This window comes from Amblyraja radiata, chromosome 19, assembly GCF_010909765.2.
Source record: "Amblyraja radiata isolate CabotCenter1 chromosome 19, sAmbRad1.1.pri, whole genome shotgun sequence".
In the NCBI taxonomy this organism is placed as follows: domain Eukaryota; kingdom Metazoa; phylum Chordata; class Chondrichthyes; order Rajiformes; family Rajidae; genus Amblyraja; species Amblyraja radiata.
The window spans coordinates 13,152,603-13,178,664 of record NC_045974.1 but is presented as its reverse complement, the minus strand read 5'-3'; the positions used below and the strand labels follow the sequence as shown (position 1 = coordinate 13,178,664).

Genomic DNA, 26,062 nt, shown 5'->3' with positions numbered 1-26,062 from the left:
CTCTTCCATGATCACCAACTGGAAGATAAACATGGAGTTGCAAATATTTTAAAATACATTTGAAATGCACACATCAATATGGCATTATTTCACCCCTTTTGGTACTTCCCAAAATGAGACATTGCAATACAACTGACAAAGTAATTTTTTGCTAAACAGGATGCAGCAGCCAATTTTGTGACATCAATCTATCACAAATAGCAATCTAATAACAACTGTTATTAATAACATTAAACTGAGGAAAGGGAAAAAGTTGAAAATCAAAAAGACCTATCAAAATCGGGGCCAGGAAATTTATACTCAAGGACTTTTTTTAGTGGTCATTAAAATTTCTTTTGGGAGTTGACGCTTACCAAAATATTCTCAGGACTCGAGCAGCACGGTGGCGCAACAGTACAGTTGCAATCTTACAGTGCCAGAGACCCGGGTTTGATTTTGACTACGGGTGCTGTCTGTATGGAGTTTGTACTTTTCTCCCTGTGACCTTGTGGGTTTTCTCCGGGTGCTCTGCTTTCCTCCCACACTCCAAAGGCGTGCAGGTTTGTAAGTTAATTGGCTTCAGTGAAATTGTAAATTGTCCCTAGTGTGTAAGATAGTGTTAGTGCATAGGGTAATCGCTGGTCAGCACAGACTTGGTGGGACGAAGGGCCTGTTTCTATGCTGTTTCTTTAAAGTCAAAAATTCTAAAGTCAAAAGGCTGTTATTTTTTTTTTTTTTAATTTGTATTATGAGAGATTTTGATAACGATGTCAATATATAAGCAGTATATATTTATTATATAAGCAAGTAGTTAGGTAGACTAGTCTAACCATATTAAAAAAGGCACGTTTGTCTGGTGATTGGAATGCTTTGAGAACGTTGTTAGTACATAACTTGGACCTCTAAGTCGACATCTTGCAATCTTCCCGTGGAAAGGGCCTGCAGTGTATTACTTTGGAAGAAAAGTGTATAATTTTCCAGATGCCTAAAAACATGCAAGTGAAGAATTTTGTCTCTTCAGCTAAGAAATGAACATACAATGATGTATGGTGCCTAGAACTAACAAAATGAGAACAAATATAGCTATTATGTAAAATAATCACATAGAAATTCTGATCATTTTGTCTTTCAGATATGATGCCTCTTTTACATAATTATGTGACTGTAGACACCGATGCATTTTTGTCTAATCCTAAAAATGTAGAGATCATTTATAACTTGTGTAAGAAGGTAAGTTAGTAAAATTAGGTGATGCCTAAAGGAAGATATCCGTTTTTTTTGTCACCCTTTTCACGTTCATGGACAATTAATTACTTTAGAGGCCGAGTCCTCTTTGTAATGTATGAGCAGACGAGCCAATTTACACAGAGAGATAATGTCAGCAACAGTAAAATGAAGGACCATTTAGTTGGTGGTGGTATTGCTTAAGAGATAAATATTCGACACTTAACATGCAGAAGTGTTTTCCTCTTTCAATAGTGCCATGGCATCTCTAATGAACAACTGACAAATCAACTTGGCTCAATATTCCCATAAAGATAGCACCAGGAATGCTATGGAACCAATAACCTAATGAAAAGAAGAGTTATTTTACTTAAAAAATAATGCTGGAGAATTAATAGAACTGAAAGCTAATACATTTACAGGGCCTGATAATCTGAATCCCAGAGTATTGAAGGATTGTAGTCAAGGAAATAAAGGATATATTGCTTGTCAACTTCCAAAATTCTATAGATAATGGAATGATCTCTGCAGAACAGCGGGTGGAAAATGTAGCCTTCTTATTTTAAAAAAGATGAAGATAAATGAAAAACAGGCTCGTTAACCTAACATGAGTAGTTAGGAAAATGCTACAATCTCAAGACAGTCTAAAAACTTACAATGGGATTAGATAAAGTGAGCACACATTTATGAAAGAATAATTGTGTTTGACAAACCTACTGGAGAATTCTAAGCCTGTAATTGCTAGAATTGATAAGGGAAAGCCAGTGGATATGCATTTGGATTTTCAGAGCCTTTGGTAAGGTTTCACGTAAGAGGTTAGTGTATATATTTTTTAAAAACAAGACACATGGGATGAGGTGGTAAAATATCATGGATTGATAATTAGTTGACAGACGGGAAAAGGTGCGAATAAACTGGTCTTTTAAGTGACTAGTGATGAATGTGTAGGTCATTATGTAGGGGCTTAACTGTGTTCCTTTCATGAAGGAATAGCCATTAAGTGCTCACAAGAGGTTTGTGTGTAAAGATACTGATGGGGAGCCCATTATACACATCTCAATAAAATGTTTATTGTCATGTGTCCCAGAGAGGACAATGACATTTTTGCTTGCTGCAGCACAGAATATTGTAGGCATAAATACAGATCAGATCAGTGTGTCCATATACCATAGAATATATATATTCACACATAAATAAACGAATAAAGTGCAATAGGCTGTTATAGTTCAGAGTTTGTTCGAAGTTGTGTTTAATAGTGTGATGGCTGTGGGAAAGAAGCTGTTGCTGAACCTGTATTTTGCAGATTTCGGGCTGTTTGGGTTGAGAGGGATTAAAGCAATATTTTTTACATCCTGTTTCCCTGAATCAATTCCATATATCATTTAAATCACATTATGACAAAAATCTACCTCTTTGTAGTTTATTTAGGTTTATTATTGTCATGTGTACCAAGATATAGCAAAAGGCTTATGTTTACATACCATCCAACCATACTAATCGGATATAAATACAATCAGGACAAGCAGATACAAATGGTAGAGCAATGAGAAAGATGCCACAATGCAGAATCTAGTTTCTCAGCATTGTAGTGTAACAGTTCCAGAGAAAGTGTCCAATGTCCAATTGTGGAGTCGAGACCCTATCCTTGCTTATGGAAGGAAGGCTCAGAAGTCTGATTACAGAGGGAAATAAGCTGTTCCTGAATTCGCTTTCAAGTTTCTGTATCTTCTGTCCGGCAGCCGTGGTGACAAGAAGGAATGATCATGGTGGAAATGGTCCTTGATTACGTTGAGTGCATTCCCGAGGTAGCTTGAAGTATAGATGAAGTCAATGATGGGGCGGGCACCTGCTCTGTGTGATGGACTGGGCTACATCAAAACTCTGTAATTTCTTGCAATCTTGGTCAGGGCTGTTCCCCATCCAAGCTGTGAACAAAACAAAAATAAAACTATTCTTTGAGCAATCATTTTCTGTAATTCCAAAATGTAGCATTGACAAATAATTTCAGATAATTGTGACCTCGCCTCTCAGAATGTCTTTCGATTAGCACCTTGAAACAACACTGACTTTGGGCAAATGATATTTTCATAGGTTTAAATGCTTTTTGTGCAGTTATTACCAGATGAAAGCCTGGCCCTATTTTTGCAGCAAACCTGTAAACCTGTGATTGCGTTCTTAGGTCCTGACGGGGGATGCAGGAGAAGATGCGGAGTGCCATGCTGCAAAGCTGCTTGAAGTGATCATCCTTCAGTGTCAGGGAAAAGGCATTGATCAGGTAACAGAACGGAGCTACCGGCAATGTCTCAGGATAAAAAGTTTGATATAACAAAAGCAGGGAGAAACGCTGACTGGCTAGCTGATATCTTATTGCAGAGGTTTGATGAACTGTTTTCAGATGTGCTTGAACGACCCATAAATTATGGAGAAGATTAATTAAGCCATGGGTTTGTTTAGCATGAGGTCAGCATGCTTGTGTGTAACATGCTGAATGGGCAGTTCACCAGGAAGCATTGGATTAGTTAGTTCAGCAGAATTTTGTGACTAATATGTAGAATCTCCAGCCCCCGCCAACTGGGTGACCAGTGAAACATTTTAGTTTTTTTGTTTCAGTTATTGTAATTCTAGCAGTTCATTTGTATTCTCATACCCAAAATAATCCCTCTGTCCATGCATTCATGGCATTCAGTATTGCAGAGGAACATCTGAGGACAGCAGTTTTGTAGTGTCAGATTCAGTTGTTATAATGTATTCACTAATGTCATGACTCATGCACTATAAGCTTGGATTGAAGGTAGTACAATAGATCCTGCTTGCAGCCCTGAATCAAGCTGCTATTTCTTGTAATCTGCTATTTCTTGTAAATGTAGGTTCCAGACCCAACATTTGTCTGAAACTGTTAGTATTTTAACTACAGTCGTTCACATTGGGTTTGGATCTGGTGTGAGTTAACGAGGTAATTGTGGTTCAGCTGTGATCGCCTGTGGTTAAAAGCCATTGTTGTACCCTTTTGATGATGGGTATATTTTGATGATGTGTCAAGAGATGTATATGAGAATATACAGATACAATTTGAGTTGTGATCTAGTCCTTTACTGCATATAGATTCTGAAGATACAAGGTCACACCTACATTCTGAGTCAAACTAGCTTCCTCAGTTTGCAGATCTTCCAAGCCTTTTCTCATGATTTACCATAAACTGTGATTCCATGAACTGCAGTATTTATAAATATCTAACCTCTGAAGTCAAAGTCGCAAGATTTTGAATTCATTCATGCTCTGAAATAGCTCCGATTCTTGTTCAAAACGTAGCTTGTTTTTCAGGCTCTCAGCATTGCACACCTTTCCTGAACTGCAGCTAAGTAATATTTTCTATTAACTATGGAAATGCTCTCTAATCTCTGCTGTAAGCTGTAATGTCAACAGGTTTTCAGATGTGTTCTGCTCATTAATTCAGTAATGCTATGTCATATCACTGTGATTTTTATTATTTTTATTTTTTTGTTGAGCCTTCCCTTCTGTGTTGGTACCAACAGCAGTTACTTATATTTCAGGTGTGCCTGCCCCAAACGGCTGTCTTGTTATTTGCAATGCAGTGATTGAGCAGAATATTTCACCACAAAAAGAAATGGGAAATTAAACCACTTGCATTACGCTGACATCTACACGGACATCTTCCAGGAGAAATATAGATTAGAATTATTTTTTTTCTGTCTCCTTTGACACTCAGACTGCAGGTGTTGGCTGTGATCTATCTCAGATTAGGAATTAAAATGGAGACATCTTCATCTTGCAGAGTGTTGCATTAGTCATTACATGTAATCAAACCTGTAATGGGAACCCAGCATTTCATTACATTGCAGTAATTGTAATCATACGCTCGATTCATTTGTTTTTAATGTGTGGGTCATTATCCCCATGCTTTATTACAATCTGTTCACACAGACACACAAAGCCTGGTGATGGCTTGCTGACAAGCCTCACATTTCCATAAATTAGGTGTACGCTATCTGCTTGTATATATTTTGACTGATTGTGGATTTCTTGGATTTCACATTAAATTTACATTGCTTTTCCCTTGAATGAAATCCTCCCAACTGCAGTTTATAATTACATCAAACACTGCAGACTTTCACAGTGTTCATAAAAATTAACATTTCCAATCATTTTGTAGTGTTTGAGAAAAAAATCCATTGACGTGCTCAAAGGATTGATAAAATTGTGCAGTGTAGTCGGTAATTTGGGCCTTTGTGCGTATACTATCCAATCTCCTATTCCTTTCACGTCGTCCTCACATTTCTCATTTTCAAGTGACAATCCGGTTCCCTTTCAAAAATTACCACTAAATCTCTTTCCATCACCCAATCTATCTTTGTTCCTTTAGACAAGCAGTAAAATTGAATCATAAACATTTTATAACTTTTATAACAATTTTATAATGAATCCATTTGGTAAATCATGTCTCTGTCATGTTATAAAAACTACTATTCAGTGCTACATCTGTATATGTATGCTGGCATAGGATATAGAAATTATTTTTGTTCTGTTTCTGGCAAAAATAAATGCAGCTATCTTTATGGGGCAGATCATCGGCCTATGACTGCAAGTAAGAGTGATCACTATGCTGCACCTTTTGAGTCTTGCCTTTGCTCCCAGGACTCCCAACCCCCTCTTTACATTATTTGGGATGACAGTCACGTCTTTGGATCTAAACAGATATGGCAGCAATAAGCAGCATGGAAGGACATGCTGGACCATGACACCCAGAAGTGCTCACCTCGGGAAGCTGTAGCACAGGACCATATGCCTGCTAAAAACCATAAATGATACATTGGCGAGAGTTAAGCCAGCCTGCAACTAAAGGGCCAGATGGGAGTTCTTTAGTCCTGACACATTGTCACCATGAATGGTGGTGGCCAATTAAACAATGGACAGGAGGAGAGGCTGAGTGCATCTCTTCCTCTTCAGTGATGATACCCATCATACAAGTGTTATAGATAAGACTGAAATATTTGTAATGTGTTCAGCTGGAGGATGCCAAGTGGATGATCCATCTTCACTTTCTTCTGAAGCCCTCGTCATCACAGAAGCCAGTCATCAACCAATCCAATTTATTCCGCATAATGTCAAGATATAGGTGAGGGTATCACATCCCATCTGATTTACTGAAGACCTGCACTGAAGAATTAACCAGGCTCTTCTGGGACAGTTATAAGATTGGTATGGACAGTTCTGTGGAAGAGTAATAGAGCCATACAGCATGAAAACAGGCCCTTCGGCTCAACTTGTCCACACCGACCAACATGCCCCATCTGCACTAGTCCTACCTGCCTGCGTTTGGTCCATATCCCTCTAAGCCTGTCATCCATTTATCTATCTAAATGTTTCATAAAAATTGCAATAGTACCTGCCTCAACTACCTCCTCCGGCATCCCATTCTTAGATTCCTTAAGGTATCTGGTTAATGTGGCTGCCCTTCATATATCAACCCAGAGAATGAGCATCATAATGTTAATCTATTCTTGTGAGCATTGCATCGAACTCATGATCACCACTTCCTACAGCACACTGATGTTAGCAGAACACATGTGTTAGGACACGTGCAATTAAATTGCCCAATGGTACACATTTTTTACAGGTCCATGTAAAAGGAATTGAACAGAAGAGAGAGCATTCATGTTTTTCATTCATAGAAAAGGATCGCTTGTGTGTACCCTGAAAAATCTAAACCATTTGTTTTCTTCCTCATTAGTGCATTCCCTTGTTTGTTGAAGCTGTACTGGAACGACTAACACGTGGAGTTAAAACAAGTGAACTTCGGACAATGTGTCTCCAGGTGACCATTGCTGCACTTTATTACAGCCCCATGCTGCTTGTGCATACCTTGGAAAACATTCGCTTTTCGCATAGTGCAGAGCCGATCACAGCACAGTTTATTAACCAGTGGATGAATGACACAGATTGTTTTCTTGGGTAAGCAAATCCTTTGAACAACTAAATCATCATTACTAACTTCAAATCTCAGCATGAGGTTGTGCACAGATAAAGGTTAATAAGGTTTTGGACTTCGTCAATTCTTTTCTCAAATTGAAGTGTGTTTCGCAAGATATATCAGTAAATTTAGTTAGAGTAACTGCGATATTCAACATCTTATTGTAGACTTTAGGAGAGCTCCCCCTCCCCTCACCCCACCCCACAGCCAATCGTCTGATCAGCTGAGAAGGTTATTGGCTGCAACCTTCCCTCCATTGACAAATTGTGCACTGCAAGGGCCAGGAAGCGAGCGGGTAAGATCATCTCTGACACCTCTCACCCTGGCCACAAACTTTCCTCTGGAAGGCAACTCCGAACTGTCAAAGCTGCCAAAGCCAGGCACAAAAACAACTTTTTTCCACGAGTAGTAGCTCTACTCAATAACCAAAAATCTGTAGCCTCCTTTTGCTCTGGTATTTTAATTAATTCACATGTTTAATCAAAAATGTTTTATTATTAATGTTTAATGTTTTGTGTGTCATTCCTAACTGTCACTGTATGTCATGTTGTTACTTGTGGGCAGAGCACCAAGGCAAATTCCTTGTATGTGAATACTTAGCCAATAAACTTGTTCATTCATTCATTCATTCTTATTGTGGAAAGGGCATCTAAGCCACTGATAAATTGCGGCAGATCTGGAGCTGCCCGATATCACTGGTCACTTGCACTCTTGGTCAAGCTGTTTCTTCCAATGTGGCCCCATCTTCTGGGAAACCTGCTCATTGGTGAGGCCCAGGGCAGCACACGCAACCACCTGCCTTATTAGCGTAGGTTCATTGAAAATCGGCTCCTGATTTTGACCGCCAAAGTTGCCATTTGAATGTTTGTTGTCCTTTGATATTCAAAACATTTAAAAACCACTGGTGGTGCAGCGGTATAGTTGCTGCCTTACAGCGCCAGAGACCCGGGTTCGATCCTGACTACGGGTGCTTATTTGTACGTTCTCTCCATGGCTTCTTGTTTTTTTCCGGGTGCTCCAGTTTCCTCCCACACTCCAAAGACATACAGGTTTGTGGAGGCTTGGTTTATAAGCGTTGGCTTGGTATAATTGTAAATTGTCCCTAGGATAGCGTTAGTGTGTGGGGATCGCTGGTCGGCGTGGACTTGGTGGGCTGAAGGGCCTGTTTCCGAGCTGTGTCTCTAAACTAAACTAAACACTTAATGAAGAATAAAGTCGAAAAACAATTGATCTGTTAAAAGACTTAAAAGCAGCTCAATCACTGAATATAGTTGAGGAAATGGATGTAAAACAAAAAACATCATGGGTGATGTAGAGTGAGTGGGAATATGACATTGGGGTAAAGGACCAACTGTGATTATATTGAAGGGCAGAGCAGGCTTGAAGTCTCAATGGTCAACTCCAGCTTCTAGGTTTCATGCTTAAAAACAATTTAAAACAATTTAACCTAACTTACTTAAGTCTGAGGAAGGATCCTGGCCTGAAAAGTCTTCTGTCCTTTTCCCTCCAAAGATGCTGCCTGTCCTGATGTCTTCCTCCATCATTTTGTTTTTTGCGCAAGGTTATAGCATCTGAAGTTTCTTGTGTCTCCAATAAAAAACTTGACTTGCCTTTAACCCAGCTGCTGATTATTTCCATTGATTTTAATGGATCTGCTTTACTTGCACCAAGAATATTGGAATTTGAGAACAGATTGTTCCCCACGAGAGATCTGGAAAATCTGTGTTATCATGTTGGGATCTAGGAGGGGTCCAGCAATGGTCTAGGAGTGGACCAACCCATAGCCGATGAGCAGCACAATGCTATGGACTCATTTACGGTTCCATTTGCCAGCAGATTCATGTGTGCTTAGCAGAAGATATGCTCCATTTTATTGGTAGTAGAACTACTCAGATTATTGTTGAGATTGGGCAATGTTCGCAATGGAGAAAGCAAATGTTGTGACTGTTTACACTTTCACAGAAAAATCTAGCAGATGGTCTTGTGCAGGTTATAAGATAATGGAGAGATGTTTTTGGGGGTGAATAGAAAAATACTCCATTGGTTGAGAAATCAGTGGATATCTGTGGGCATAGGAACTGAAACCTCTCCAATCTTTTGGGTCTTGGAGACGACGTGGACTCTCATTGATCTTCTGGGCTTGGCAATAGGAGTCCCCATGATCTTCAGGAATTACAAGCAATTGAACTAGATGAGCAGAATGGATGCCTTGGATGATTACGGTATGCACGAAGTGCTGGAAATTGCAAGGTGAAGGTTAAATGAGAGTATCAATGAATTTAGGGGTCACCTGTGCCCGTTGGCCGGTATCCTCAAGAGCTTTTGTAGTTAATGTGCTGCAATATATGCTTCTTGAGCTATTCTGTTTCTGAGATGTGCTATTCTCAGTGTGAACTTGCCAGGAATTTGATTAGTTAACTTAGTACTTTAAGCAGTGGTAGACCACACCATGCCTCTAATTTATATACTTGGCTGTGATCAGCTCTTTATGTTGACAGTTCCGCTCTAATTAAAGAAAATGGAAGGACAGCTTTGATATTACTGAAAGGTCAAACGTGCTCACTGGATCAATTGGGCTGGTCATGGTCTTATTTATAGCAGCTAAAAATAGCTGTAATTTGTACCAAAATGTCTCTTGAGTATACACCATGGGAATTATTTTAAGTTGATTTTCTGACCCTGTCTGTAATTACAATGTAAATCAGCAAAATTGAGGGTCAGATGATTTTGCCACCAGAGAATTTATCATTTTTCACATTCACTATTTTATTCATTCTTTGATTTCTGTAATTAATATTAATTTTAAATGATTTGATTGAGTACAAGACGTAGACTCTATCTGTATTGGGTTAATAGTTCTGAGTGCATTTTAATGCCTTTGTTGTAATTGCTTCACTTTTATTGCCAGGCTTCATGACCGGAAGGTCTGTATTATTGGTCTGAGCACTCTAATGGAAATGCAAAACAGACCTGAAGCAGTGAATGCTGTAGCCGCTCAGATTCTGCCTTCGTTACTACTTCTCTTCCTCGGCCTCAAGCGAGCCTATGCAAGCAAAATTACCAATGATCAGGACGAAAATGGGGAAGAAGACGAGGATGCCGAAGAAAATGGTTCCTTTTTTACAAACTATGCACTTAGTTTCCTAATGAACCTTGACTCTTTTTCTGTAGTTGCATGTTAATGTTGGTTAAATTGCCTCTCAAATGTTCTTCTTGCCCCTAAAGTGTTGACTAGATGACTATTCCACGTGGGCTTATTGCTGGCTGGTACCTTTAACAATAGCAGGTTAATTGTTTGCATGAGTTAGAAGGGATGCAGCTTCACTGAATTCTGCAGTCGCATCCCATGGTATGCTTTGGAGAAGTCTAAGCTCTCAAGAGATGGGATTGTTTTAAAGTTTTGATAGGAGTTGGATAACTCATTTTAAGTAAGTAATGTTAGTGAGACTGAAGGCTTCATGTCAAATTAAAGGAAGAAACACCAGAAAATATTTATTTTTCTTAAGGGTTGTAAACTATGAAATATCTTACTCATGTATTTGGTTTATATAGATAAAGATGTAGCAGTCTAACAATAATAATCGTCTCCAAAATAATGAGTCCCATGGCTTGCATCTTTGCCATAAATCTCTATGATTCTAAAACACTTTAATACGAAAATCGTGACATTGGTGGGGAGGAGATTTGCATGCTAGTTAAGCATCCCTGGCGATGGATAGCCATGAGCTCTCAAAGCATCCTTGGTTCGACTATGGAGTTGAAAAGGAATTTCCATCAAATTGGCCAGTAATCTTCCCTTTTGCATTCTGCTCCTTGTTACAATTACAGTTGTTGAAATTGTAATGTATTACATTGAAATTGTGGAGCCTAATTGATAGGGTGGGATTATAATATTTTCTCACCATCCTTCCTTGTGTCTCTAAATGTTAAACCACCACAGAACAGAAAGTTGGAATTTTCTGTTACAACACTTCCCTTACTTTCTTCCTGGGCAATATTTAGCTTTCTAATCTCTCCCGCAGATGTTGATTCCTTAGTTGGGAGCTATTTCCACAGATGGAGATTGACTAACCATAATTGTAAATGTGACAATAAGTCTCCGCCAGATATTTGGTGTGTGTCCGTTTGGGAAAATCACCACTCCAAATCCAATCCACTTTTCCAGCAGGGTGATCCATTTTTTTAAAAGCTCCAGAATATATATTTAAACATTCTGGTGCCATTCTGGGAGGAAATTTGGATGTCATTGATTAGCTGCTTCCTGATTTAACAAATCGAACAATTGGTGGAAGTCTTTACCAAAGAGCTCTCTCATTTAAACATTTTCTTCCCGTGTTATTATTCAAGAAAAGGCTGAGATCAATGTTATAGGTTTTATTTGTTAAAGCGGACTTTTCAATTTTAGAAGAGATTCCAAGTGACGAAGATGACATTCGCGAGGCAGGTCAGCAGTACCTAGATATGCTGGAGCAACACCAGGTAGAGGAAGGTGAGGAGGATGATGATGACGATGAATGGGATGAAGATGGGTTAGAGGAAACTGCTCTTGAAGGTTTCTCAACACCATTAGATGAAGACAACTATGTTGATGAATATCAGATTTTCACATCTGCTCTTCTAAGTATGTTTACAGACAATGCTTCCTTTCATATGCAAATATTGAAATTGAAGTTCCTTTAACCATTTCATTGTATAATCTGCTTAAGTGTGTGAGTTATTATTTCTGAACTATTATGGATTAGTTCCATTGCTCAGAATTCCAGATTAATCCCACAAAAGTTATTTGTAAATACAATGACTGACAATACAAGAACTTAAGAAATCCTTGCATTTTTGGTATATGAATATCTTTCGGCAGTGATTCTGCGATACATTTGTTATTTAACTGTTGATACCAATGGACCCGAGAGAAGAATATTGAGCAAGACCTTTTAACTTTACCATTATATTACTAAACCTGACACTGTGTAGTGCCATAAAGAAAATGGTAAATAAAAGTTGGCAAAGTTTGGTTGTTCTGCAGACAGTCAGATAGTGCCAAAGTCCTTTTCTTTCACTTTTACTTAATTTTAGTTTAGTTCAGAGATACAATGTGGAATCGGGCTCTTCGGCCCACCAAGCAGCGACCAGCAATCCCCGCACACTAACACTATCCCACACACACTAGGGACAATTTTTATATTTATACCAAGCCAATTAATCTACAAAGCTGTACGTCTTTGGAGTGCAGGAGGAAAACGTAAGATCTCAAAGAAAACCCGCACAGGTCACGGGGAGAACATACAAACTCTGTACAGACAAACACCTGTAGTCAGGATTGAACCCGGGTCCCTGGCAGCAACTCTACCGCTGCGCCACCACGCCTCTCTGTGTGTGACATGTTTAGAAAAATAGAAAATAGGTGCAGGAGTAGGCCATTCGGCCCTTCGAGCCTGCACCGCCATTCAATATGATCATGTCTGATCATCCAACTCAGTATCCTGTACCTGCCTTCTCACCATACCCCCTGATACCTTTAGCCACAAGGGCCACATCTAACTCCCTCTTAAATATAGCCAATGAACTGGCCTCAACTACCTTCTGTGGCAGAGAATTCCAGAGATTCACCACTCAGATTCACATTTGTGACATCAGAGCAGAAAAGAGTAAATTAACAGCTCCAATACTTGTGTTCCCTTTTCGAAACATGAGAGGTGTGTACATAATAATATTAATGATTAATATCAAATCAATATATGCATCGAAAGCTGAGAAAACTGCATTTAGAGACTTGCAAGATTTTTGTGTGCTACTTTCTGGGTTTGTTTACTGTTGTAGGAATACAGAGTGTGGATGCTACCTGGTATCAGACTCTCACTGCCCCTTTGAGTGAGGACCAGAAGAAACAGTTGCAGGAGATCTTCACACTAACAGAACAGAGGAAAAATGCAGCAGGTTAGTGCCAAACAAGGGGCTGTGTATTCTTTAAATCGAACCAGCATTGGTGAGCATGTTCAGATTTCGACAAATCTCCACCCTCTCATTCTCCTGCATCCACTTCAAGCTTTAAAATGGTGCAACTTCTACACTGAACTAAAATTGCTCGTGCAATACTGATGTTCGCCTGCTGATGTCACTAGATGACTTGCTGATTATCATCAATTGTCTGTAGAACTTCAATATAATAAGCCAGTTCAGTATTCTGAAAAAACGCAGGGAATCATGGGATATGCCAAAGGTCATTCACCATAAACAAAAAGTGAATGAAGCGCTGGCTGAAAAAACTGTATAAATTCTCATCTTTATTCATAATTTATGTGTAAAAATATATTTAATCTGAGGAACGGGGGTGCCATTATAGGAAAATTAATGTATTCCAGACTAGAACACAACGATGATCGTTTCTGAGTCGAATTTCACTATTCTGCTAATTTCAAGGCAATAGAATTCTTCAGCCTGAACGAATGAGCAATGAAATTCTCGATTCCAGAGAGACTCCCGTAAATGGTCAACTCCTCATCTCCCACCCCCCCCCCCCCCCCCACAAGGAACAGGTAGCGGGTGTAACAGCGAGAGAGAGGGCAGAGGGCAGATGCGAGTGGGAGACGGGGGAGAGCGCGCACAGAACCACAGCCAGATTCGAACCCGGGTCCCCGGCGCCGCAAGCGCTGCCGAACCGCCACTGGACTGCCCCGTTTTCGCCCCCCCTCCATCCCAGGGGCGACCCCGGACCACGACACCAGCAGCCTCAGGCCCACAGCCAGCACGGAGAAAAAGCGCTGACTCCAGCCCATCCCCACTCCAACTCCCGAGGAACACGCTCTCCGACGGGCCGGGGACCGCCAGCGACCGCCAGCCAACCCCCCCCCGGCAAAAGCTGAGCACCAGCCATCAACGGGGATACACACAAAGCACTGCAGCAACTCAGCTTCCTACTCCCCCCGCCGGTTACAAGCCAGGCCCCGTCCCAGCAGCAACTTAACAGCGCCGACAACCCGGACCCAACCCTGACCACGACCGAGCACGATCACGCTCACTCACCAAAGCATAAAGCAATAAAAACAACAAAATAATTAGCTTTTAACAAAGGAACAATAAAATCAACTAATTCATAGTTTGAAAGCAGTATTTTCTTACCTAGAAGAATCAAAGCTGGAAAAAACAGGAGAAATGTATATGTACACATCTCCATTGCTTTCCAGCAATGTTTGTGCATAGTGGGCATAGTTTGGCCTGGGCATACCGAACTCGCTTATGACAGATAACTATATATCCTCTACCCCAACCCCCCCCAACAATGCATACATTCAGTTCAATTTACATATCCATTTCTGCCATATGTATCAAATTTAAGTTAACATTTATATTTTAAATGGGAAAAGGATAAAACTATAGAGTGACGAAGCACAGGAAAATATCATTGACATCTAAATGTCATCTTTTCCTATCAACAGACAGCCATTTCGTACTCTGTCATGTTTATATAACATCCCCTTAAAACAAACATATACTAGCCTCAACTATTCCATGTATACTTTTAATCCATGGAGAAATTGTATGCCAAATTTGCAGTTTTGTGACTGAATTTTTAATCTAAATTTGTCCAGCGTTAATGAAAATAGTAAATGTGAAATAAGAGGTATATTTTTCAAACCATGGTCGAAAAAAAAGCAGGGTCAGTACTCTGGTGAAGCGAATCTGGTCGTGCATTATGCAGCTTAATTTTCTTGACACCAATTTTGATCAGTATTTTTTTGTGAATATAAGATTAACAGGAGTATTACAATGTACTGACGTCGTCATGCCTTTTACTGCAATATGGACAGAATACTTTATTTAAAATCTGTCTGAACATCACATATTGATGAGCATTTACTGCTAATTAGTTATTGCATGCTCAATGTTAAAATGTCAAGAATGTTTAGATGTGAACAATTTGGCTCATACAATTTCCATAGCAAGGAAATCATCTTGCAGCATGTTCTGCAGGAAGTGTACAATCCTAGTGGGAAATCATCCAGCAAACCCCTGCCACACCTCTTCCTTTGACTTCTGTCTGACCTCTTTAAATTTATGCAGATGCCTTGAAATGAGTCTCAGCAAGTCTTTTTTTACTTATTTTACATTGAATCCAAATTCCTATGCCAAAATGATTGGCACATGCTCAACTCCCCAGGTGAATCTGGAATGCAAATGAAAGCCATATACAGTTTTGATTCTCTTCAAATTTTAATGACATTAAAGTGGTGAGTGTATGGAACAAGATGCCAGAGGAAATAGTTGAGGCGGGGATTACTCCATCATTTAAGAAACAGTTAGGTAGGTACATGGATAAGACAAATTTAGACGGATATGGACCAAACGTGGCCAGGTGGGACTAGTGTAGCTGGGACATGTTGCTTGTATGGGCAAATTGGGCCGAAGGGCCTGTTTCCACACTGGATCACTGTGACTCTATTTTTGGGTGCCAGTCAACAACTTTGAGATTTTATGTGAGAAAAGAGCAACGCCTTGGGAATTGTACAAAATCAGTCATTTTCAAATTGTATTAGTTCATGTGATGTACCTTCAGTTTTCAAGAAAGAGGATTTGAGAAAGAGCATAGAAAATTGGAATGTGACTTTTTTTTAAATACCAGTGATGAGAGTATCGTAGCAGTGGAGATTTTCAAGCATCAGTTTGCACAATCCTTTTTTTTTTAAACTAAATGAAAAAATAATAATTGTCAATGATTCCACAACATGGGTATCCAAGGTTTAAAAGAAAAGCAGAATATATGAGATTCACTGCTTCATTGACATTTCTTGGAGGTGATCCATGGTCTGCGAATTAATCAAAATGATTCACTGTTAAACAAACAGCGGATGTGTTAATAATGAAGATTAGAGGTTTCAGAATGTTATTCAAAGCAGACTGACTCAAATTGTGAAATCTTCACGTTGAATGATTACATTATCTATGTGCGCTTGCTTTTAAATCCAAGCCATGGAAATGTTCAGTTTTTTGTTTTTTGTACGTTTCCTCCCACATCCCAAAGACTTGCGGATTGAGAGGTTTATTTTCCATTGCCGCGATGAGTGGTATAATTTGGGGGGGTTGATGAGAATGTGGGGAGAATTTTTTTTTAAATGGGATTAATGTAGGATTAATGTAATATTCAATGGTGCATAGGCTCCATGGTACTTTATTGTCACATGCTCCTTCTTTGTTTTGAAGACAATTTAATAAAATCATACGATACATAAGTGCAATCGTAAATAAATACAACAGTGCACTAATTATTGTTTTCGATATACAGCATGGAAACGGGCCCTTATCCCACCTTGTCCACCGGTTCACAATAGTTCATAAGACATAAGAAAAAATTAGGCCATTTGGCCCATCAAGACTGCTCCACCATTCAATCATGGCTGATCTTTCTTTTCTTCTTTACCCTATTTTCCTGCCTTCTCCCTGTAACCTTTGACACCCTTACTAATCAAGAAGCTTTCAATCTCCGTTTTAGAAATAGCCAAAGACTTGGTTTTCCCAACTGCCTGTAGCAATGAATTCCACAGCTTCAACACCTTCTGATGAAATAAATTCCTCCATGTCTCCCTTCCAAAGGTATGTCCTTTTATTCTGAGGCTGTCCTCTGGTCCTAGATTGTGCCACTTGTGGAAATATCCTCTCCACATCCAGTCTATCTAGACCTTTCATTATTCGGCAAGTTTCAATGAGATACCCCTTCATCCTTCTAAACTCCTGCAAGTACAAGGCCAGAGCTGTCAAACACTCATTTAATGTTAGCACAATCATTCTCTTAAACCTGCTCTCTGACACCAGCACATCCTTCCTCAAATATGGAGCCAAAACTACACGGTATTCCAAATGGGGTCTGACCATTGCCCTATAAAGCATTGCATCCCTGCTTTTATATTCTAGTCCTCTCAAAATGAATGTTTACATGGTATTTGCCTTCCTTACCATCGATTTAATATTTTGGGAATCCTGAACCAGCACTCCCAAGTCTCTTTCCACCTCCGATTTCTGAAACCTCTCCTCATTTAGAAAATAGTCCACACCTTTATTCCTACTACCAAAGTACATGATCACACATGTTGTTACACTGTGTTCCATCTGTCATTTCTTGACCCATCTCCCAACCTTACCAAGTCCTTCTGCGGACTCTTTCTTCTTCGACACTACCTGCCTCCCTACATATCTTTGTATCATCTGCAAACTTGGCCCACAAAGCCATCAATTCCATCATCTAAATCATTAATATACAACGTGAAATGGATCGGAACGAACACCAACATTTTCATGTTATCTCATTTACTCATCCACTCCCTGGTGATTTTACAGAGGCCAATTCATCTACAAACCCACAGTGTGAGCATAGTTGATTTAATTGAAGTAGCGCGCAAAGAATCTCCACGTTTCCGACGCCAAACTTGTGCTTGTTTCAAGTTCTTAAAAGTATGGGTTTTATCTTGGCCTGCAAGGCCTGTTGTCCTAGCGGCCGCACTGGGTTGGTGCTGCAGGGGTCGGCATTGTCTGGCGATGCTGTGGATGTCCTTCACCACCGCTCCGCAGCTCTGTGGTGCTGCAGGCTGTGTCCAATCTGTGTAGAGCATCCGTGGGCCCTCCAGCGGCACCCGATCCACACGACCCTCCTGGCTGCTGTAGGGCCTCCAGCGCATTCTCTCCACACATGCTGCCGGTAGAGGGAATGGACTAGAGGCCCTGCAGCACTGAATGTGTAAATGATTGGTGTCAATAATATACATGTTATAAATAATGTAATGTAAATGTTCACATTGTAAATGAATGGTTGATGGTCGGCCGAAGGGCCTGTTTCTGTGCTGTTTTACTGTATGACCATATTGTTTTTTCTCAGAATCCAAGAAAATTGAAGGACAAGGTGGCTATAAGTTTGACATGACTGCACCAGTTCCAACAATGTTCAGTTTTGGGGCAACTCCGGGGAACAATTGAACTATGCGTGTCATTTTATGAAACTTCAGGGCATCATGAAGAAAATTATTTGAAAAATGAATGATAGAAGCTGTTGAGAAACCTTCGCGATAGAGTCGGACCCCTACAGCGCTGGATCGTCATTCGATTATCATTTGAGGGTTTTGTCGGTTTCTTTACTTTTCTCTCAAACTGAGTGAAAATCATCTGCCCTCTCCCCTCAGCAGGCACTATGGAGAAAGGTCTGGTTAGCCACCGGCTCTCAGGTTCCCAGTACATAAGCATTTGACGGGTTAATACAGATACAGTGCCTTCTGTCGCACGTCGTTTGCCTCAGATTTTAGTTTGGAAAGAAGTAGCATGATTTTAAAGGAAAGTACTTTAACCATGGTTTTTTTTTTTTAATATTTGCCAGAGATTTAAAAGAATCTGTTTATTCCAGCTCTGCTATTTTTTAAATTTCAGTGTGGTAACTGTTTTACCGTTTTAAAATATTTATCCTTGGTATAAACCTGTCGGTTTCTGTGATCTGTGACCTAGTAGCCTAGAATTAAACAAATTGCAACTTCATAAAAGATTAGTGGAAATTCACAAGTCGGACTTGGAGGGCGGTCACAATCCCTTTTTTCTGAAAGGGGAGGCGGATTTTAATAACTATATGCACAGTGGAATATGATCAATTTTCTGACAGTATATTTAACTGTTGAATGGAATTCAGGAGAACTTTGGATTTTGGGACATGATTTATTTTTTTGTTTATGTGATATAAAGTGTCAAATGCCCAGGTGGGTAAAATAATTGTCAACACTGGTTAATGTATATTTACATCAATCCTTTGAGAAAGCTTGTGAGTTTTCATTCTCAGCTATTGGATGCCTCAATAAAGCCTTTGGTTGAGCATATATTTGTCCAAATGCATTTTGTTTTGAAACCCAATGGGATTACACACTTGTGTGGGAAGGAACTGCAAATGCTGGTTTAAACCGAAGATGGACACAAAAAAGCTGGAGTAACTCAGTGGGACAGGCAGTTTACACACTTGACCATTTTACGGTGCATGTCATACTGAAGTTTCAACCGAGTGAGGGGAAAGGAAAAACCTGAAACATTAACTCTGTTTCTTCAACTATAAATGCTGCCTGACCTAATTTTTTTATATTTTTTTTACCCCCAATATTTTGGGTTTTTACTTTTGCAATCTGAGAATTGGTTATGCAGAATATAAACAAGGAAATTGCCATTGGAATGGTTATGCAAGAATTCATGTAGTGACAATAGATTAGGTTTCAGAAACTTCATGGTGATGGAATGATTTCAAATATTACGACATGTTAGATAGTTATCAACAATGGTTAACTTCTAGCGTTGCAAAACTTTTCCAAGCCACTGCATAACGCAGGCTCTGGCACGTGGGTTGAAGATCTTGAGATCTTCTGGTTTGCAGGGCTCTGGGAGGAGGGGGCAGGTAAGTAAGTGCTCCATAGTTTTGGTTGCCTCCCCACAGTCACAATCGGTTGGTCCATCGATGTTGTAATGGTTAACTGGGAAACTCCCAATATATCCAGTTTCTGAAGAACAGAAATATACAAAAAAATAAACCATTGGTGAAAATCAATGAAAGATGAGGATAGAAGTCAGTACACCACTGGCTTGGTTTTATGTCATGGTTTCAGACATGTATTAGGCCTGAAAATATTATCCCAGTATTCACGGAAACATCAAACCTGAAAACAGGCACGTTGTGTTCTATTCGGTTTGCTCCAAACATTTGGGTTGAGTTGCAACAAATAGACTTGGTACAGTGAAAAAAATTGGCATAAATCTGCTTAATAACAATGTAGCATCATGTATGAAGTTTTAAATGTCAAATCTCTCGAGTTATTGATGCAGCATCATTATCCTTGAGATTATTCAAAGCCTGAATTGAATTACATTCTGCATTAAATCCAAAAATAGTTTATGATATGTTGTCATATTTTATGATTTCCTTACATTTTTAGTTTTGTGTTTTATAATGAAGCAGTATTCTCTGTGTTATACTTGTATGGTGTGTTACCGGTATTTATATTTCCAATATCCAGGTTCTTGATTATTCATCAAACATTCAAGAAAAGTTCAGCCTGGTTTCCGAATAATGGATGTTCTATGTCAGTAATAAATCTGTCAGGTGACCTATAGGTAATGACCTGTGGTGGACACTGGGGCTGGGTCCAGAGATCACTTGGCTTTGCTTTTGAATGGGGGGAGGGAGAGGTGAGTAGTTGATGGACGTGACACATAGAGGATAGGGTACAGGGAAAACATGGGACTTCTCTGAGAGCTAATATAAACTTCATGGGCTGAGCAGCCACCGAAAGAAACTCATTTAAAAATATGAGGAACAAATTGGAGAACGGAGGTTTGATGAGAAAAACATTTGTTAACCTGTCGTAGCTGGGATCAATTTAAAGCATAAAATAAAAGCAGAATGGAAGGCATTGGGTAGAGTGAAATTATAGACAATGTACCTGCTCCACTTCATGAGATTGAATTGAACATAATGAACATGTAATTACCAGAAAATGAAGAATGTATGATGACATCTGCCAATTTTCTTCATTTGCAATTAATGCACTTCTACGAGACTTTAATTGACTGATGCACTTCCTTAAACATTCAGAATCTTAGCTCCACTAAAAGACCTTAGTGTGAGTTGTGCGTGTGGTTATCAGTTGCCAAAAGTGCCATCTAGAATTATCAATCTGGTGACTATCAGACAAAATATTTTAACTGAACATAGAGCACTAAAATTACTAACAGTACAGCATAAGAACAGATCCTTGACACATGATATCGGTGCTGCACATGTGCCAAATTAAACTAACCTCTTCTGCCTGCATGTGATCCATATCCTTCTATCCAATGCATATTCGTGTGCCTGTCTAAAAATCTCTTAAACGCCACTATTGTACATGCTTTCACCACCACACCTAGCCGTGCATTCCAGGCATCTACCATTCTGTTTTTAAAGAAAAATAGCTTGCCCTGCATTTCTCTTTGGTAGCAACTATTAGAGAATCCATCTTTGAATGTTGAAACATAGCTTTTCTCTTTATTCAGCGGTGAATACTAACTCTTTATAGAAAGAGTTCAAATAAAAGTTTAATAAAGGAGAATTATGGGCCTGTCTCACTTAGGCGATTTTTCAGGTGACTGTCAGGTTGCCGGCAGTCACCTGAAAAAACAGCGACTGTCAGAGTGGAACACACACACACACACACACACACACACACACACGGCGGGAGACGGTGCAAAGCCAAGGTGATGCAGACACACACTGCGATGAACAGGAAGGTTGGCGCTGTGAGACGGCTAATATTATTGAACTATAAAGAAGAAGTTAAAATGATACCCGAACCATGAATTCTGAATGTTTATCCAAGGCACCATTGTTATTCTTCTTTCACAGGGAGAGGTGCAGGAGCATGTTAAGCAACTATTTTGTGTTATAGGCCATAGTGTAACCTGAAGGAGTTGGGTTGCTCATTTAAAAGATGAGGTACAACACTTTGTCCTAGAGGGATGTGAGTCTCTTGGGAGCAGAGCCATTGAACATGTTTAAGGCAGAAATATGTGATAAGTAAAGGATGAAAAATTGCAGTGCTGATGAGAATATGGAGTTGTGGTTACTCCTGGGACAGCCGTGATCTTATTAAATGGCTCCTAACATTTGCAGATACATGGCTATCGAGTACCGCTGTGGGTTTCTTGGTAAGCATCCTTTAAAAAAAATCTTTGTATGTATGTACGTGGATCATTCTCAAGAGTGGAAACAATAGACAATAGGTGCAAGAGTAGGCCATTCGGCCCTGCGAGCCAGCACCGCCATTCAATGTGATCATGGCTGATCATCCTCAATTAGTACCCCGTTCCTGCGTTCTCCCCATATCCCCTGACTCCGCTATCTTTAAGAGAAGGCCAACTCGGCCTTCTTCCACTTACTCTCTCTTCCCCTGCTGGCCAGAATGCTCAGCCCTTGACTAATAATTTCACTTTATGAACTGGGTCTGAGCCCTGAAACCTCTTGCTGCGAGTAGCTCAACTTCGAGGTAATTTAACCATCTGAATTTCTGGAGAGCTAGGACCAGTCAAATTCAAAAGCCATTTAGGATACATTGTATTGTTTAATTTCAAACTCACTGGTCTTGAATTAATCCTGTAAATATAAGCCATAAAAAATAATTACCCTCAAAAGTTGTAGCTTTTTGTAGAACACTACTTGTGATACAGGATGTCATTTGGTTTTAATTGGATTTCTTTCCATTGGTAATGTAGTAGCGGCTGAACATCATTTTACTTATGAGTTTCTACTTTCATTTAAGAATTCAAATCGCTGCTTTAATTTAACAATTCGGTGTTTGACATTTTAATATAGTAAATTAGATTTGCATTTAATCATATTTAATATCTGAGCTGAACTGCTTTTAAATGCATCGTGATTTGATATGAGAATTTGCCATCCTTTTTTTAAATTCAGAGACTGGACTGCTGTATGCGGAGGCTACACTTTGGTTAGATGTGAGGATTTTCAAGAGTTTTACCATAATAATTGTATGGATTGGGAACTTCAGTTGTATGGATAGGCTGGAAAGGGTTGCTCCACGTGCAACAGAGAGGTCGTGAGAGGATCTAATGAAGACATTTAATTAAAATCATGAATAGACAGTATGTGTAGGGAAAACAGATCCCCTTGGTAGAGAGGAAGGGTTCCAGAACTGGTGGACGTACAATGAAAGTATGTAGCAGAAGCACCAACAATGATATCAGAGTTAAATTGTGGTGATGGAACCAAAGAACATTTTGAAACATTCTTTGAGTTACCTGCCCATTTGAGGTCAGGGGTACAAAACAGTCCACTGCAAACGTGGCCCAAAAAAATGGCGATTTATGATCTAAACAGCTTCTATGCCACAGTGCTTCTCTGACATTCTTCCCAGGTGAGATGTTCAAAGCTGGTCTGAGCTTTCCAGAATGTTGTCGGCTTGATTCTGCTTCATTACGTGTTCCAGATAACTATAAGTTTAGCTTCTTTATTATTGTCACGTTTACCGAGGTATGGTGAACAGGTTTAGTTGTGTGCTATCCAGTCAGTAAAAAGACAATACATGATTACAATTGAGCCATTTACAGTGTACAGGTACACGATAAGGGAATAATGTTCAGTGCAAGGTAAAGCCAGCAAAGTCCGATCAAGGATAGTCCAAGGGTCACCAAAGGTAGATAGTAGTTCAGCACTGCTCGCTGGTTGATTCAGTTGCCCGATGACAGCTGGGAAGATACTGTCCCTGAATCTGGAGGTGTGTGTTTTCAAACTTGGGATAACTGGGAGATGTACAGGCACTAGTGCGTGGTTGGTGTTCAATCTGCAATAGCGATTGAGCTTCAGAGCTTCTGTCCATCTACTACTAATGTAGATGCTACACCAGAAATACAAATACATTTAAAGAACTCTATCTCTGCTAACTATTTTGTGATAGACACAGATAGCTGATATTGACACAACTAAAACCCATTGTCAAGTGTGGTGCTGAATTTCACAAGCTAACTTTAGAAGGGGCAGTATTGACAGTACCTGCAATTTAAGATTGTCTCCATGTTTGCTGTGTACGTCATGATGCGTCTACTGCTTCGATTAGGTGCAGCAAATAGGCCTGGTAAATTGCTGTAAGTGATCAAACTACGGATAGAGTCAGTTAAAGCCCTTGTTGCAGCTGTCAAAACTAACAAATATTGGATATGCAATACGTTGTAAACATGTGTAATAGCGGGAATGGAGAGAATGAACCAAAGGGAAAAGGCAGCAAACTTTTAAATGACAGGTAAAATAGCGCAAAGCCAAGTGTGGACAAGTAACGATACAACAAAAAAATGCAGTTGAAACGAGATGTTTGTGCGTTCCATTGTAATGATCTGTAATTATTTATCACAATATTGAGAAAACAAGGTACCTCATCAAAAGACAAGGTGCTTTTCCTTAAGCTTCAGTTGAACTACATTGGAACAGAAAGACAGTTTGGGAACAAGAATGGAATGGAGAATTGCAATGCCAAATGCTTGGAAGTCAAGGGTTGCGCAATTTGCATTTGAAGAGGAGAGTGCACTCTGAATAGAACATGCTGTGCATTAAACATATTGCAATTAAATCAATGTTTCACTTGGAAGAAGTATTTGGATACTTGAAACCAAGTGATGGAATTCATTCTTGAAGAAAAGGGAAGACATCATTAACAAAAGTAAGATTAAATGCTATGGGGGAAATTGAAATAGCATTGGTATAGTCCTTGTATGTTACGGGCTGGGGAAAGTAAAAACAAGATGGCTCTGCTCGATGAGATGACCTTTGCCAGAACTGGAATGAAGAAAAAAGAAAGGCAAAGTAGTTTCCAAGACACAATTTATGGGGGAAAAAATGGTACAGCTTTGAACCAAAGTGGAGGAAAGTTTGGGCAAGGCTGATGACTGATAGTCTTCCAGCATTTGAAAAGGTGAGGGAATCCAAGTTGGACTGGAACAAACAATATTCTATATATCCTCATAGAGGGAGGAGTGGCATGAGTTCCCATAACAATGTACTTTGTAAAAGCTGGAAAGGGTGCAGGGAAGATTTATAAGGATGTTGTCAGAGCCTGAGCTATTGGGATAGGTTGAGCAGGCTGGGACTTTATTCCTTGGAGCGCAGGAGGATGAAGGGTGATCTGAAAGACGTGTCCAATATCATGAGAGGAATAGGTAGAGTGAATGCATTGGAGTCTTTTGGCTGAGGGGGAATCATCAACCAGAAAAAATAGGTTTAAGGTGAGGGGAGGGGGGAGAGCTTTAATAGGAACCCTATTAAAGAGGGGTAACTTTTTTACACAAGGGGTAGTGGATGTATGGAACGACCTGCTGGAGGAGGTAGTTGAGGCAGGTACTATCACAAGAATCATTTACTATCATAAGAAACATTTAGACAGGTACATGGAAAGGATAGGTTTAGAGGGATATGGGCCAAACGCAGGCAGGAGGGATGAGTGTCGATGGGGCATGTTGGTTGGCGTGGGTAAGTTAGGCCGAAGGGCTTGTTTCCACTCTGTCTGACTATGACACTAAATTAAATTACAGTGCAAAGTCGCTATATATTGAACAAGATGGATGTCTAGCCTTCATTTGAGTGCATAACATAGGATCCTGTTGGAAGAATGGTGTGGCCTGTGTCCACGGTGAGATGGAAGCACTTGGGAAACTGGAAAATTGAAAGTGCTGAGGAGTTGCCAGCAGGTGGGGGTGTTACAAGGGTGATGGAGCTAGGTGGGAAGAAGTTGGACAAGGGGAGAAAAGATTTATGCTGAGACCAAGAGCAGGATGAAACACTGCGGACAATTCTTTGTAACATATTTCCCTCGTTCTCCCCTCTTCAAAATTGTTCCTGTCTCCCTCCAACAACTGTTTCCATTGCCTCTCCAAATTCAATTCTAACATGTTTCAGCAGAGAATGAGCCATACAGTCTCCTTCAAATCTACCAGCTGGGCCATTGATCCCCAAAACCTTGCATGGTCCAAGAGCTTACTTCTATTTTCTAGACAAACCTAAAGTTTAATTGACTGTCAAAATGTATTGAATGCTGCCCATTTCACTGCTTTTAATAACGCGATTGGAGTATATGTTTTGTGGAAGGCATCTGGTATGTCAACCTGATATAACCATGTCAGGGAAGATATGTGTACCTCAATGAGCAGGGTGACATATCCTCTGCAGGATTTTTTTCAGTGACAGATGTTTTCATGCAGTTGCGATGCCTTATTGTTCCATTGCACTATACAGAACCAAATTTAACCGAGCTTATTTGTGGGTTTTATTGTTATGAAGGAAACTCCACCTAGCCATTAGCGGCAGATCAATTGAAAGGCCATCTT

The 26,062-nt window shown here is 39.8% G+C and overlaps 1 protein-coding gene across 1 annotated transcript in view; it reads left to right on the top strand.

Moving 5' to 3' along the window:
* ipo8 (importin 8) overlaps nucleotides 1-19,032 on the top strand; it is a 75,597-nt gene extending 56,565 nt beyond the window's left edge. The window contains exons 19-25 of the mRNA XM_033037706.1: nucleotides 1,112-1,209; nucleotides 3,383-3,478; nucleotides 6,953-7,173; nucleotides 10,101-10,303; nucleotides 11,598-11,813; nucleotides 13,010-13,126; nucleotides 18,054-19,032. Of these exons, the coding sequence (XP_032893597.1) occupies nucleotides 1,112-1,209; nucleotides 3,383-3,478; nucleotides 6,953-7,173; nucleotides 10,101-10,303; nucleotides 11,598-11,813; nucleotides 13,010-13,126; nucleotides 18,054-18,151 (1,049 nt within the window). The 3' untranslated portion in view covers nucleotides 18,152-19,032. The remainder of the gene's footprint in view (nucleotides 1-1,111; nucleotides 1,210-3,382; nucleotides 3,479-6,952; nucleotides 7,174-10,100; nucleotides 10,304-11,597; nucleotides 11,814-13,009; nucleotides 13,127-18,053) is intronic.
* The last annotated feature ends 7,030 nt before the right edge of the window (nucleotides 19,033-26,062 follow it).